This window comes from Corythoichthys intestinalis, chromosome 17 (genome assembly GCF_030265065.1).
Source record: "Corythoichthys intestinalis isolate RoL2023-P3 chromosome 17, ASM3026506v1, whole genome shotgun sequence".
NCBI lineage: Eukaryota > Metazoa > Chordata > Actinopteri > Syngnathiformes > Syngnathidae > Corythoichthys > Corythoichthys intestinalis.
Window position 1 is genome coordinate 29,639,200 of NC_080411.1, and position 13,758 is coordinate 29,652,957.

The following is a 13,758-nucleotide window of genomic DNA, read 5'->3' on the forward strand; positions in this document are numbered from 1 at the left end:
CTGACAAAATGAAACTTTGACACAATGAAAAGTAGTCTGTGTGCAGCTTATGTAATAGAGGTAATTTATTTTCCCCTCAAAATATAGCCATTAATATCTAAACCCCTGGCAACAAAAGTGAGTACACCCCTATGAAAAAATGCACATCCCTAAATGTCCAAATTGAGTACTGCTTGTCATTTTCCCTCCAAAATGTCATGTGACTTGTTACAGGAGTGCTGTCAGCACTGCTGCAGAGATTGAAGAGGTGGGGGGTCAGCCTGTTAGTGCTTAGATCATACGCCGTACTATACATCAAATTGGTATGCATGGCTGTCACCCCAGGAGGAAGCCTCTTCTGAAGACCGTACACAAGAAAGCCCGCAAACAGTTTGCGAAGACATGTCAACAAAGCACATGGATTACTGGAACCATGTCCTATGGTCTGATGAGACGGGCGGGATTTCATGTGTACCGTCTTCAAAGAGGCTTCCCCCTGGGGTGACAGCCATGCACACCAATTTGATGTAGAGTACGGCGTATGGTCTGAGCACTAACAGGCTGATCCTCCACCTCTTCAATCTCTACAGCAATGCTGACAGCACTTCTGTAAAAAGTCACATGACATTTTGGAGGGAAAATGACAAGCAGTACTCAATTTAGACATTTAGGGATGTGCATTTTTTCATAGGGGTGTACTCACTTTTGTTGCCAGGGGTTTAGATATGAATGGCTGTGTTTTGAGTTATTCTGAGGGGAAAATAAATTACCTCTATTATATAAGCTGCACACAGACTACTTTTAATTGTTTCAAAGTTTCATTTTGTCAGCGTTGGCCCATGAAACGATATACTTAAATATCTGCATAAATGCGAGAGGTGTACTCAGTTTTGTGATACACTGTACACCTTCTCCCAATTAATGTAAAATAAATGAATGAAACACAGCTAAATGAGATAATCGCATGCCATTGGTAATCTGATAATGTATGTTTGGTATCATCGTAACCAAGCAGCCAGGGCGCTTTCTGTTGCCCTTATACTAAATGAAGGTCATTGCGGACATACGGAATAAAGATAAGCATTTAATGAAGCTTATCACGGTATCCTCAGTGCAGCCAATTTTTATAAAAATCTTCTGTGCTGACATACTACCTTTTATCAACATTTGACATCCTGTTATTAAGTTCTCCTGTTTCATGGCTCCTATCAGATTTTGTTCTTTTGCCAATACAAACAACAGACTGGCAGCAAATGGAGGGTAGGACATAAACGTGCCAAATAGGGGCCAAAGGAAGGGGAAAATGAAAAGATTTAAAACAAAGACTTTAATCTCCTTCAATTTTAATGAATGCACTTCCTACCTCAGCTGCCTGTTTACAGCTAGTATCAATGTTTTTCTTGGAGACTATATGACAGACATTCATCACAGGATCGTGAGACAATTTTCCAACTCCAAACTATGTTGATTTCCCTGCTGCTTAAGTTTCAAGTGTGAAGCTTCAAAACATAACACGGCAGTGTTTCAGTCAACTGTGGATCTTGTCTTACGTTCAAGCAAGCTGCTTTGCCTCTCGAGGAATGACTTGCTCATTTATTTGACTTGTGTTATCAAGGACTGAAAAAGACCCTTAAAACATGTCACAGCTCATCCGTCCTGACAATTTGCTCCACTTGCGGCACTCGGAATGCCACATAGGGACACGTCCTGGAGTTGAGGCACACCAAGTTCTTCAGCGTGGCCGAGTTGACGATGTTGAAACCCACGCTGCCCCCGAAAGTGCTAGGTTTCCAGTACTCGGGGGAGCAGATGGGGTTGCCTAGGAGGCCTTTGAGAGAGAACGGCGCACCCATCTCCACCATGCTCTCTCCAAATATACTCCCCGGTCGGGTCTTCTCTAGCAGCATGCCGGGGTAAAATTCAAGCGCATCAATATCGCCGTAGAACTCCTCCAGAGCGAGCGCTATTTCTTCGTTATCTGACAAAAAAAGTCACCACAAGAGACAATCAATTCACCATTTCAATTTTGGGGAGGAATAAATTAGTCTTGTTCTTTTGTTTTTGTTTTTGATATTTTTGTAAATTTGTCATTTCAGGCTGTAGCATTTGTAAATGTATCATTTAGGCACAAGCAGTAGCATTAGCCTTTACATGTTTCACCAGAAAAAGTAATTCAAGTGTTAAAGCGATGAACTATGTACAAAATATTGGTGCTTTGCTTTATCACATGCTAACGGTCTTAGCTTGTTGTAGACATCATTTCAAGACACTGTTAAAGTAATTAGCATTAGGTTGACTTTGTCACAGTGATGGATGGCTCTCTTAGTTATTAGGGCTGCAGCTATCGATTATTTAAGTAATCGATTAATCTATGAACTGGTTAGTTTGAATAATCGAGTAGTCCGATTAGGAACATTTAATGTGTTGCAGAATAAATTATAGAGAGACGTAAAACAAAGGCTTGCTAAGATTGCACTTTCAAAAAAAACAAATGTGACTACAAAATAAAACTCCCAAGTGTTTCTTCAAACTATGCACAAAAGTAATAAATGCATTTAAAAATACATTTGAATACCTGAGCTTTGCCTCACAAAAAAAAAAAAAAAAAAAAAAAAAAGAATAAAATAAATGAAGATCTAAATACAACAAAGGAACATTTGGCTAAGTTGCATAGCAACAGTCTGCTAGTGTAAATGCTACAAAAATGCAAACTTTCTTTTTTTTTTTTTAACAATGCTCTCAATAAATTGTTCAAACACATATTCCTAAAAAAACTGCTCAATATACCTATAAACTAAATTACAAATGCATAAAAAAACATTAGCTCAAACAAAAATTAATCCTATGTTGGTTTTAACAGGGAGCAGGTGGATTTAACCATTGAGTTATGTCGTATTCACTGTTGCCACTAGAGGGCAGTATATCCACCCAAATCAATAAAACTAAATTCAAAGACTTTCAAAACAAACCATTACAACGGCACTCTAATTAAACAAATCTTCATAGCGGCAAGATTAGATTCAAAGCTTTTGTCTAATCGAATTACTTGAGGTAATAGATTAATTCTTGCAGCACTACAACATACAGTGTATCACAAAAGTGAGTACACCCCTCGCGTTTCTGCAGATATTTAAGTATATCTTTTCATGGGACAACACTGACAAAATGACACTTTGACACAATGAAAAGTAGTCTGTGTGCAGCTCATATAATAGAGTTAATTTATTTTCCCCTCAAAATATGGCCATTAATATCTAAACCCCTGGCAACAAAAGTGAGTACACCCCTATGAAAAAACGTACATCCCTGAATGTAACAAGTCACATGACATTTTGGAGAGAAAATGACAAGCAGTACTCAATTTGGACCTTTTGGGATGTACGTAATAACTTTTGTTGCCAGGGGTTTAGCTATTAATGGCTATATTTTGAGTTTTTTTGATAGGAAAATAAAATAATAATAATAAAATAAACTCGATTATATCAGCTGCACACAGACTACTTTTCATTGTGTCAAAGTGTCATTTTGTTAGTGTTGTCCCATGAAAGGATATACTTTCGGTAAATATTTGCAGAAATGCTAGGAGTATACTCGATTTTGTGATACACTGTATTTCCTCTTGTATTAAATTTTACTGGCCTTGAAACCTTACCTTTCCTTAGACCTATTTACAAAATCCGTAAAAGCATAGTTTGGCAATTAAATCATCAAATGAATAGACCCCTAAATTAAGCCAAAGTTGTTTTGAGCATTGAAAGTTTACCAAGTTATTCTGTTATTCTGCTGTACAACAATTCACTCACGACAAACACTGACAATAGAGTAATTAACAACGAGGGTTGGGCCACTTCTTGGTGGGTGTCAATTATCCCAAGCACGTATTTTTAAACTTGTCTCACTTCCTTGCAAAATGTATCAATCACATGCTTTCTGGCAGCTAGTCAATTTTTTTTTGCGTACCTGTGAACTCTCTGAAGGAAGTGTACGGCTTGAGGTTAAAGCGTTTCCTGTACTCGTTAAAAGGCTGCATGCGAAGCTGCCGCGACTCCCTGATGGTTCTCACGGCTACGGGTGTCACCACAGGGTTCATGTTATGGCCCCCGCCGACCTGGGGGCAAAATAAATGCTCATGTAGTACTTCGTCATCTTTCACAGGCCGTTTCTGAGATGAGAAGGGATGTCAAATGGGATAAGGATAAGACTGACCTATTAGGTTGTCTAATTCGCTCGATGAAATAGAATATGCTAAACTCTATTTTTTACATCAACATAAGTAACTGTAGTTAGGGTTTTTGGTCACAGAATAGTAGGGATGGGAATCGAGAACCGGTTCTATAGAGAACCGGATCCGTGTGTTTCAATTCCATGGAATCGTTTGGCAGTTTATCTAGCAATTCTCTCATCAATTCCAACAGGCACGAATTACGTCCAGTAACTTCTGTGCTCTCCACTGCTGGAGACACCATAAGTCCAGAAAGATCACGTATCCTTCATGAAAAAGCAGACATGCTTATTTTTCTGCAAAAGGATTGTTAATTTTGCACATTTGCACTACGCACTGTTCTGTTGTATTTGACAGTATTTATCTTTTTTTTTTTGTTATTATTTTTTAGGGCTATCAGCTCATATGTCCTTTAAAAAAGGAGGATTTTTAAAATTTCTATTTCTGTTTCTTGTTCTTTTTCCCCAAATTAGAATCGATGAGAGACTCGATAAAGAATCGAATCGTTAAGCAATATTGATAATGGAATCGGAATCGTTAAAATCGTATCAATTCCCATCCCTAATGAATAGTGTAGGGACAACCACATTAACATGTTTCACACCTTATGCTGATGCACTTGAGAAGGCTTAAAGATTCCATCTTTCTGGAGCAAAGAAAGCAGACTTTTTACACAAATCTGTGCTACCTATACACTGTTTAGAATACAGTGATCCCTCAATTTTCGTGGTTAATGGGGACCAAAACCCCCCGCAATAAATGAAAAACTGCGAAGTAGAGCCACCCCCACCACAATTAAACATTTTTTTTTTGTGTGTGTTTTATGTTTTTATTTATATTGAGCATTGGAAAGAGATGATTCCAAGACATTTTTTCCCCCAAAGTATAATTTTAAAAAACCAAACATTTTATGTATATGGTGGAAAACACTCAGGTGACTTGAAGTTCCGCTCTGAGACCCCCAATTTAGCCAACTTTCAAAACTGTCAGATATGCATGCGTGATACATCAATGGAAAGCTTAAAATCTCAATTTTCTGGGGGAAGAGAAATTTTGAACAGGAGGGCATCTTTAGAAAAAAAATGTTTTTTAAACAGCAAAATCCTATCTGGAGGTGAGAGCACGCAAGAGCAGAATTACAGACGCCATGACTTCAAGGAGACATTATCGCGGACTTACCTCTTTTCGATCCAAAAACTCCATGTAGCATGTATCACTGAGCGTCAAGACACAGCTGTGAATGACCACAGCCGGATTTTTGGGGGATTTTATGGGTGAAACATGGTAATATAACAAGGGTTGCGATGAAGAAATCACAGACATCAAGGAGTGGTCGAGATTTGTTTTTTTTCATATATTTACCCTTTTAAACGTTTTTTTTCTATTTTTTTTTGTTTGGATCGATTATTTATCATCTAAAATATTGGGAAAATGCGACAGGAACAAAAAAAAAAAATACAATTTAGCGATAGTTATGAGGTAGATATCCGTGACTTTTTTACAGACACCAATTTTTCATTGTGACGTAATTTGTTTAAAAGTTTAAAATATGCGAGTGAATAATTTTTTTAAGTCGGTTTTTTTTTTATTTTTTTAAACTAAATATTAGACACCAATGAATGATTCTAAGCTAAAAACAACATACATTTTGAATATTAAATATAATTAATTACCTTCGTTTTATGGCTGGGTTGAAACAAAAGCGGTTGCGCGACGTCTGTAAACGGGGGTTTTCAGGGTAAGACGGACAAATTAAAAATAGTTCGGGGGCTTAATGCGCCATGAATCTGCTATGGCAGCATATAGACATATTGTTCTATCAAAAACAACAGTTTTTTTTCACTTAAAATACACAGCAGTTTCTTTTAAAGAGGAATGCAAGAGCAGAAACTGCTTTTTCAGTCGTCTGTGTTTTCCGCCATATATATTTAGTAAATGGTTTTTAAGCACTTCAATTGTAATAATTATGTTTTAAACATGTCACTGTGCGACCAAATTATTTTTAAACAAGAATAACATAGAAAAATGCACCTTTATTAAATGCTTAACTGAGTGAGTCCACTCAAATCCGCTCACGCTGCTCACTTACACAAAATAAACGATGCTTGACACAGGCGGCGCCTTGAAGTTTTGGCTTCCAAGCGTCACTGGCCAGATCAAATCTTAACGCCTGTCAATAATCGTTAATTTAAGAAGCAACTCCAGTGCACTGCCTGACAGAGAATAGCAGCAGTGGGGAGAGTGAGAGACAAGGTGATTGGATCGGATTTATTATTAATTTATTTTTTAATTGAAAAAAAAAAATCTGCGATAGACTGAGAGCGCAAAGTTTGAAGCGTGATGTAGCGAGGCATCACTGTACATTCATTCATCTTCCATACTACATGTCCTTATTAGGATCGCAGGACTTCTGGTGCCAATCCCAGTTAACTATGGGCAGTAGATTTTCAGTTCTAGGATCATCAGCGATTTTATTTAACCTTTCAATTTTATGTGACAATGCATTTCAGGGTACAGGAAAGCAAGTTGTGTCAAACAACGTGTAAAGACAAAACCATTGAGTTCAACATAAAATTAAAATAATGTTGAAATTTAATGACAACGTACACGTTGGCACACGTTAATGTTTATGCTGTTATTTATTGTTTGGAATGAAAGGAAAACTAAAGGTGCACCGATCGGTCAGCCGATCTATCGGGGCCATTATCATAAATTTTGAGGGATCGGAGATTGGTCGATAACTAACAATATAACCGATCTTTACGCCAAATGTGTTAAGAGTCAGTTAGTCACATTAGCCCGTTAGCATTTGGTCCCGGACATTAATGGTCATTAATATGAACATAGAGGTGCACTTCTTGTGTATTTTTATACTGTGCCGACCCCAACCTAATGTTTATAATTGTAATGTCTGACGCTCTTTGCTACGTTAATGTGGGACGGTGTGAAATCTATATTCAGGCTTCATGCTGTCACTGTGTGGTAATTGTTTTGTGGCATCTAGATGACTTTCCTTGTGAATTCAGTCAGATAATAGCTTTTTAGTGAAAACTCACATTTGGCTCACATTGAAACTGCTCCAGCATTAAAAGATAGTGAGATACAAAAAAAGACATAGAGACTTGATAAAATGTATTAGTTCTCTTGTCCAGAAAATTAATTTGTCAATTTCCTTAAATCTTGTGGGGAAAAAATCAAGATCAGCAGGTCTGGCTTTTCATGAATCAGTGATTGGCCAGAAAATTGTGATCGGTGCACACCTGAGGAAAAAAAAAACACCTGATCTTCAAAAACAGTTAAGCTTGGCCGGTAACTCCAGTTGGTGAGACGAAACCAGAATAGGAAAAAGGTGAGCAGCAGAGTGTTGGCAGACGTGATGGCATGCGGTTCTCTGCAAAAAGCCAATTGGCAGCAGACATACTAGACGAATCAAAACAGGCAAATTTAAGCAAGAGGAGAAATTCAGAGGAAACTTGGCGTCTCCCCAAATCACCAAACCTCAGTTGAGATATTTTACTTCCTTGAGACTGGATTCTTTTTACGAAGGGCTATTGCATAATCTTCTTGTGATATTTTCACGACTTTTAGAAAGAGCAAGAAAAAGGGGAAAAAACTGAAACTACCAAATACACAACCGCAAATTGGCAGGGGATTTCAGTAGGCCTACTGTATGTCCTTTGTTAAATCAAGAGAATTGCATCTTATAGTTAAATTCATTGCAGGCTACTCATGAGAGGCAGGGTAAACCATTGACTACTCGCCTGCCATTCGCGGTGATGCAAGCATAGTGTAAGCCAACAAAACAAAGAGTCTAGTTATACCTAACTGCATCTATCAAAGAATATTGATCCAGCAACAAAGGAAAGCTTGGTGTGATCGAAAATTGCTTCACACTGTTATTTGACTATTTAATCAGATTGAATGACCCTATTGTCTGAGCACTCCTTACCTGGCCAGCCACTTGACGGGAAAAGGCGTCCACCAGCTTGTGCACACCATAGTGTGTGAGCACTGATGTGTTAAAAAGGAACTGCTGGTAGGTGATTTCGTCCCCATTGATATGAAAGCTGTCGGGCATCAAGGGGTGCCAGTGATAGAGCTGGCTGAACTCCAGGGCGATGCGGTTCGCGTATTGGAATTGGGCGTGAAAGAGCAGGGTGGGGTCGAACTTCAGCTGAAGAAGATAGCCGCTGAGGTGCTGCACATACTCTTCAATCACTATTTTAATGGTCTCACCTGTGGAGGGCAAGACGTACAGTAAAGAGTCTGTAAAAGGAAGGTCAAATGTTGATAGTGTCTTTTACTATTATAGAGCAGTTTTCCAATTCATGAAGTATTTATAAACCTGTCATAATTTCAACGTGGTTACAAGTTGGAATTCAGAGTTGTACGACTTCAGTATAATGCCCCTTTGTGCTTCAGGACTTAGGTCTCATGGAAGATATTTAATGTAGAGTTGGCTGATATTAACGAGTAGCCGATAACATCAGCCGATAAAAGCATTTGAAAATGATATCGGTTAATGTCATCATCGGTTTTTCATTATTGGTTTAGAGACAATATGCATGCTGCCTTCAAAGTGAATGTAGAAGCTTTCTGCCTTTGTACAAGGGTTGGTTACAGCTTAGCATAGCAGTTATGCTTATAGACCAATAGATGCAAACTCAGGATAGGTTCATACTGCAGGTCTTAATGCCCAATTCCGATTTTCTGTCATATCTGTTTTTTTTTTGGCGTGCCCATTCAGACAGCCTTTGTTCATTGAGCCCGTTCAAGTATTACGCATATGCACTTATTCGCAGTCCGACATGCACTGAGCAAACTGACCAGCATGCGCAGAAACATCAAGACAAATGACTACACATTCTAGCTGTACGTAATTTCAGGGTAGTCACATTTTGATTTCCAAATTGAGGACATAAATAACAGACATTAATAATCCCTGTTTAGTCTTATATTCAGAGTTTATATGGATCTGTAACCCGAGTCTGTTCTGTGCCGCCCCGCGGTCCGCTCCCACCTGTGACTAGGCTGGGACGCGAACACGCGCGCCGCGACGATTCTAGTCGGCAGGCAAGTTCGGTAACCACTGCGCCAATAAGCTCGAGCCAACGGTGCAGCCGTTAGCGTCCTTACATGAAGGAACGCGAACCCGCGCGCCGCGACGATTCTAGTCGGCAGGCAAGTTCGGTAACCACTGCGCCAATAAGCTCGAGCTTTATTGGCTCGCGGACCGCGGGGCGGCACAGAACAGACTCGGGTTACAAATGGGGGCTCGTCCAGGATCGGCAGCGAAGGTTTCGGGGGGAGAGTGCGCCGCGACGATTCTAGTCGGCAGGCAAGTTCGGTAACCACTGCGCCAATAAGCTCGAGCCAACGGTGCAGCCATTAGCATCCTTACATGAAGGAACGCGAACCCGCGCGCCGCGACGATTCTAGTCGGCAGGCAAGTTCGGTAACCACTGCGCCAATAAGCTCGAGCTTTATTGGCTCGCGGACCGCGGGGCGGCACAGAACAGACTCGGGTTACAAATGGGGGCTCGTCCGGGATCGGCAGCGAAGGTTTCGGGGGGAGAGTGTAACGGGTACACCCACAGTGTATCCATTGTAGCACGTGGAAACCTCCCCGCCGATTCCTTCATGTAAGGACGCTAACGGCTGCGCCGTTGGCACGAGCTTATTGGTGCAGTGGTTACCGAACTTGCCTGCCGACTAGAATCATCGCAGCGCGCGGGTTTGCGTCTCGGCCATGTAAGCAATACTGAAATATTGCTTATTTGTCGCACAGAAAGAAAACTGAGCATTATCAGGGTAATCTTTTTCTTCATTTTATTTTTTCATGATTGTGGTCAAGCCCGCCTCCTGCGTAAAAGCCGAGTTCAAGCTATTTGCGCTAACTCTAATGCACAGGTATTGCTGCTGTCCTGCCTGCCGCTCTCGCTCTTTACTGACGTAATTGCTGCATGAATTCCGTTTTGGGAGACTTGACAGTCCCGACCGCCACCACATTCTGTTAAAATGTGGCCCAGATCGGATTTAAACCACATACAAGAGTGACACAGATCGGATTTGAAATGGTCCACTTCTATGCGACTTGTCCCGTTCAGACCGTCAACTTAATGCTTCACTCGAGTCAGAAAAAAACAAAAAAATCGGATTCGTGCATTAAGACCTGCGGTCTGAACTTAGCCTAAGCTGCTTGGAATTTGTTATCTGAGCATGATCATTATTAAAGCATCTAGTGGGGCATCACAATACAATTAGCCATAATATGTTATTTCCAGGCGTGAGTAGAGTAGCCAAAAATTGTACTCAATTAAGAGTAGAGTTACTTCAAAATAATATCACTCAAGTAGAAATAGTCATCCAAAAAATGTACTCAAGTACAACTGAAAAAGTATTTAGGGAAAAGAATACTTAATTAATGAGTAACATAATGAGTAACTGCTTACAAATTTGTTTGATTTTTTTTCTAAACAATTGTATTTTTTTTTTCAGCAATTCTCAGCACAAAGTTAAGTATGTGAACTGTTGTTACAATGATACTGTACAATAACTCATTACCTTACCACACTAAGCCAAAGAAATACAAAAAATTTTTTTTTTTTAATCATTGAATTCTGGCAAAAAAAAAAGAGACAACTCAAGATTATTTGTCCAAAGAGTATGAGTGGGGGACACGTCCTATTGATATCTAATTACAAGGATCATATCTCCGGTTTTCTGTGGTCAATCGGTGCCAAATAAAGACAGGGATAGAGGATAAAATGTGCTTTTTCGGGTCATGTTGAGGGCAGTGCTCTATGTCAAATACTTCATTTTTTATGGTGCTTTAAAGACGCCACGTGATTAAACAGGCTGGCGTTATCATAGAACGTCAAGCTTGAGTCTGATTGGCATATTGTAGTCATGTGATTATTGTTGCGACGTATCATTGGTGAAATTGGTAGAGCTACTCTTGGCATTGTTGGAAAAAAAAAATCTAATATATAGAATAAAGAGGAAAAATGTAACAACTCCTGTGTAGCTCAAAGTAGCGGAGTAAGAGTAGCGTTTTTGTCTTCACAAATCTACTCAAAGTAAAAAGCATGACTTAGTAAAACTATTAGAAGTACATTTTCCTCAAAAAGTTACTCAAGTAAATGTAACTGAGTACATGTAACGCGTTACTATGCACTTCTGGTCATTTCCACGAACGCATATCGGTTGGATATCGGTATTGCATTTTGGAGTTGGAAAATATTGGGATATTGGTTACCGGTTAAAAAGTCATTAACGGACAACTCTAATTTAATGTCATTTCGACAGTGTTTTTCACTTATCTTTGTAATTGTAAAAAAAAGTATTGTGCCATCAACCACAAGTTATGAAAAATATAATTCTGCTATTATTTTCGGAAAAAAAAGTCAAATCAATGTAGACTCCTTCACCAATGATGATAAGCCGCGCCGTCTGGAAGAGTTGCTCGTCATCCCAGGTAGAATGCTCTGCTTTCAAGATGTCACACACTCGGTTGTGCTCTCTCAACCACAAAGTGGCGTACAATCCCAAGCCTGGCAGGAGTCCGAACACTTCCTGCCCGATAGCAAACTGATCCTCGGGGGCCACGCTTGGGGGGTAACTCATCTTGACGGGTGCTTCAGCTACAGAGGGAGGGTACATCTCTCCATCAATCAACTAATGGGGAAAACAATAACACAACAAAGTCCTAACACTTAACAAGTATTTTCATATTTAAATTACAAATATTTCGCAGAGAAAAACGTGTAACTAGCTGGTTAGCTAAACTAGCAGCTAAAAAAGTCCCCCAAAAGTGCATTTATAATTGTTGAGCAAGGGCTGTACGCCACCTGATACTTGAGTTTCCCATCTTTTAAAAGTCGCAGCTTAAGTTGCCGCTCCAGGTTATCTCCGTAAATGTGTCCTGCATCTACCTGCACAAAAAATGTATCGTTATTGTAAAGTTTTAAATAATATTTCTATACACTGAAGGCACAGTAAAAATGAAAGGTATCAATTTAGAATTAAGTTGTGTGTTTTTTTTCCCAATTTATTAAACAATATAACATTTGTTCCAGTTGGGACACACACAATAACACTGTTGCTTTAAATGTGCCTGTGTGAACTGACCCCGTGAGCTAAGGCTTTGGTAAAGCCCACGCCCATGCGGTTGTAGGTCTTGAAGAACTGGTGGGTAAAGTGCTGTGCGAAGAAAGCAAACATGATGTTGGATCCCTGCGGATCGGGCCTGAAGGTTCTTCTCTTCAGGAGCTTCTCCACTAGGAGCTCAGGGTCGGGTAGCCCAGCTTTGCCTAATCAAAACGGAATGTGACTTGTGCAGATTTTGTAACAAATTACATTCCAAAAAGTTGGGACACGATACAAATTGAGAATAAAAGGTAAGTGCAATGATACAGAAGTGCCAAATTTCAATATTTTATTCAGAATTGACGGGGTGCATGAATATTTAATGTAAGCTCACCTCCTTCCAGTTTAAAAAAAAACGGTAATTTTACAGTGAGAGAAAATTTGATGAGCTTTTAAGCATTTAAAAGACAAAATATTGCTTTCAGGCTGCGAGGTACAGTGGGGCAAATAAGTATTTAGTCAACCACTAATTGTGCAAGTTCTCCCACTTGAAAATATTAGAGAGGCCTGTAATTGTCAACATGGGTAAACCTCAACCATGTGAGACAGAATGAGGCAAAAAAAAAAAAAACAGAAAATCACATTGTTTGATTTTTAAAGAATTTATTTGCAAATCATGTTGGAAAATAAGTATTTGGTCAATACCAAAAGTTAATCTCAATAGTTTGTTATGTACCCTTTGTTGGCAATAACGGAGGCCAAACGTTTTCTGTAACTCTTTACAAGCTTTTCACACACTTGCTGGTATTTTGGCCCATTCCTCCATGCAGATCTCCTCTAGAGCAATGATGTTTTGGGGCTGTCGTTGGGCAACACGGACTTACAACTTCCTCCACAGATTTTCTATGGGGTTGAGATCTGGAGATTGGCTAGGCCACTCCAGGACCTTGAAATGCTTCTTACGAAGCCATTGAAAGACCCAGCCATGTCTCATCTTCAATGCCCTTGCTGATGGAAGGAGATTGTCACTCAAAATCTCTCGATACATGGCCCCATTAATTCTTTCCTTTACACAGATCAGTCGTCCTGGTCCCTTTGCAGAAAAACAGCCCCAAAGCATGATGTTTCCACACCCATGCTTCACAGTGGGTATGGTGTCCTTCGGATGCAATTCAGTATTCTTTCTCCTCCAAACACGAGAACCTGTGTTTCTACCAAAAAGTTCTATTTTGGTTTCATCTGACCATAACACATTCTCCCAGTCCTCTTCTGGATCATCCAAATGCTCTCTAGCGAACCGCAGACGGGCCTGGACGTGTACTGGCTTCAGCAGGTGGACACGTCTGGCAGTGCAGGATTTGAGTACCTGGCGGCGCATTGTGTTACTGATAGTAGCTTTTGTTACTGTGGTCCCAGCTCTCTGTACTGTAGGTCATTCACTAGGTCCCCCCGTGTGATTCTGGGATTTT

The 13,758-nt window shown here is 39.8% G+C and overlaps 1 protein-coding gene across 1 annotated transcript in view; it reads right to left on the reverse strand.

The window, feature by feature from the left end:
- The window catches only part of pdcl (phosducin-like), a 45,847-nt gene that overhangs the window by 10,674 nt on the left and 21,415 nt on the right, over nt 1–13,758 (reverse strand). Inside the window, exons 6-11 of the mRNA XM_057818334.1 lie at nt 12,332–12,513; nt 12,052–12,135; nt 11,632–11,878; nt 8,151–8,437; nt 3,940–4,087; nt 1,624–1,957 (exon numbers count right to left, since the gene is read on the reverse strand). Coding sequence (XP_057674317.1) covers nt 1,624–1,957; nt 3,940–4,087; nt 8,151–8,437; nt 11,632–11,878; nt 12,052–12,135; nt 12,332–12,513 — 1,282 coding nt within the window. The remainder of the gene's footprint in view (nt 1–1,623; nt 1,958–3,939; nt 4,088–8,150; nt 8,438–11,631; nt 11,879–12,051; nt 12,136–12,331; nt 12,514–13,758) is intronic.